This window comes from Oncorhynchus gorbuscha, linkage group LG20 (genome assembly GCF_021184085.1).
Source record: "Oncorhynchus gorbuscha isolate QuinsamMale2020 ecotype Even-year linkage group LG20, OgorEven_v1.0, whole genome shotgun sequence".
NCBI classification, from domain to species: Eukaryota; Metazoa; Chordata; class Actinopteri; order Salmoniformes; family Salmonidae; genus Oncorhynchus; species Oncorhynchus gorbuscha.
Genome location: NC_060192.1, coordinates 30427568 through 30429886, shown reverse-complemented (window position 1 = coordinate 30429886; position 2319 = coordinate 30427568). Strand labels below are relative to the sequence as shown.

General features: G+C 39.2%; 1 protein-coding gene across 1 annotated transcript; it reads left to right on the top strand.

Moving 5' to 3' along the window:
• The first annotated feature begins 567 nt into the window (after positions 1 to 567).
• On the top strand, positions 568 to 1924 carry LOC124007385 (liver-expressed antimicrobial peptide 2-like). The gene is made up of 3 exons (XM_046317889.1): positions 568 to 752; positions 860 to 1026; positions 1128 to 1924. The coding sequence occupies exons 1-3, from the start codon at positions 684 to 686 to the stop codon at positions 1165 to 1167; spliced, it is 276 nt and encodes a 91-aa protein (XP_046173845.1). The 5' UTR covers positions 568 to 683; the 3' UTR covers positions 1168 to 1924.
• Positions 1925 to 2319: the final 395 nt, after the last annotated feature.

Genomic DNA, 2319 nt, shown 5'->3' with positions numbered 1-2319 from the left:
TGTTTCTTTGAATAAAAACATTTGACTGATTGAATGATTATTCAGAGCGACTTGGTTTCATCATCATTACCCTCACAACACATGTTGGCATAAATGTCAAAAGGTAAGTATTGGAAGAAGTATGCATAACATAAATCATTTGTCTGTACAAAGGTAAAACGTAGAGGCCAAAATGCAATCTTTTGTTTACTTTGGTACCGAGTGCTGTCACACGTGTACCTTTCATGCATTTTTTTCTATATGCGCTCTAATGAGGTTATGGACTTGTCATTATCAACAGAAGGAGTTTCCTAGAGGTGCCCAAGATATCAGCAAAGTTGATGTCATTCTGGCCATAGCTCCCAGTGCTAGGACAGTTTACAATCAGAGAGTTACTGGTCCACAGTGGAGATCTTATCTTTACCATTGTCAAATATTTGACATAGCATGTGTGTATGTGTGTGTGAGTGTGTGAGTGTATATATGTCTGTGTGTGAGCGTGTGTGCGTGTGTGTGAGAGAGAGAGAGAGAGAGAGAGAGAGAGAGAGAGAGAGAGAGAGAGAGAGAGAGAGAGAGAGAGCGAGAGAGAGGGATGGTATATAAGCGGAGTTCTCCAAAAGAACGTTTGCTACACTAGTTAGAAACAGACACCTAGCTGCCTGCCATCCAGCACCTTTCACCAAATTTTCCAGGATATTCTCACCATGCACGGTCAAAACCACAGTAAAGCAACGCAAGGTGTGTGTCTGTTGGCTCTGATTCTTATGCATCAGGTAAAGCACTTTTTACCATTTTCTTTGGAATAGTGTTGTTAACCATCTTTAACCAGTAGTGAAACTGTAATGCTAAATGTTGTTGACATATACACTTTGTATGGCAGGTGTGTGCTAGTCCAATAGGAAGCCATGATTCAAGGCTGAGTCTGCAGCAGGGCACCAAGCTACTGGAACGGAGAACCCGCATGACCCCCCTATGGAGGTTCATGGGTACCAAGCCCACTGGGGCCTACTGCCGAGACCATTTTGAGTGCTCCACCCAAGTCTGCAGGTAAGATATAGTTAACTGCCTTGGTTTTATACATGAGCTATTCTTTGGTTATTTTGTTTTCCCATTTATGTTGATCGACTGTCACTTCTCTCCTGGTGTAGAAGGGGCCACTGTGCCCTCAATGGGGCAGTTCATTCCTAGAAGTGGAGGAGCCAGAGGTTTCTTCTCACCAATCAGAGAACATTGACTAATGTTTTAATGGAGTTGATTTACGTAACAAGCAGGTCAAGAATCTTCCCAGACATGGTGAAACCTATCAGAATGCAAACAGTTTTTTTTAAGTAGGCCAGAGATGAAACATTTTGAAATTAGAGGAATGGTTTTATCAACTTGGTGTATATTGATCTCACATGTACTTGAAAGCACTTTAACTTACCATTTATGAGTATGTACTGTATAATACTACAACTCAAGAGCGTTGAAACTATTTTTATTTTATTTTGTATTTTATCCCCATTAGCTGTTGCGAAAGCAGCTATTCTTCCTGGGGTCCACACAATGATCACCATTAAACATTGCTGTAAATGTCCTACATGAAGACTGACATCCTATACAACAGTGTTTAGTTTAGTTGAAATGTTTAGTATGCACTGTTAAGTGTGTACTAAAGTGAATATGAACCATTCATCCATGTGCTGTACTGTAACTATTCTTGCTTACTCATGTCTAATGTCTTTGTAGTGATTTTTATAGAAATAGTATAACGAAGAGGCAAAACGTCAGATGTATTTGAAAAAGGCAATACACCGAAGATTTGCGCACAAATTAATGCAAGGGTGAAATATTTGCATAAGAGCGTACTGTAAAGGAATCAATGTACTGTGCCTGTCTACTCTTACATTGTTTAACAAGAGAAGACACACTTAATGTTGCAAAAATAAAAGTACATTTCTGATCATTTTGATGTTCTTGTTTATTCATTGACTGCTCATATCTTACTGATGACACAGCACAGATATTTCAACGTTTTGTAGCCTTTTTGGTCATTTTTATGAATAACTTCATAACTTTATATTGAACTTTATTTTATTGTTTAAGACAACTATTCGGTTGAAGATGCTGTAGTCAGTGATACACTGCGGCTAGGCCTAATCCACACAGAAAATACAAACTGACTAGTCTGAGAGAAGCAGACAGTGACCAGAATGCACCTTCCTAAACCCTGACATTTGCTTCCCTTCCACGTTCTCATCCGATGGTGCAACTACAACAAGTTGTAGTAAGAATTGTTTTACTGTATCCATTTTCAAAGACCTTAGTAATCAAACTGCTGCTTCCTATACTAAACTGTGG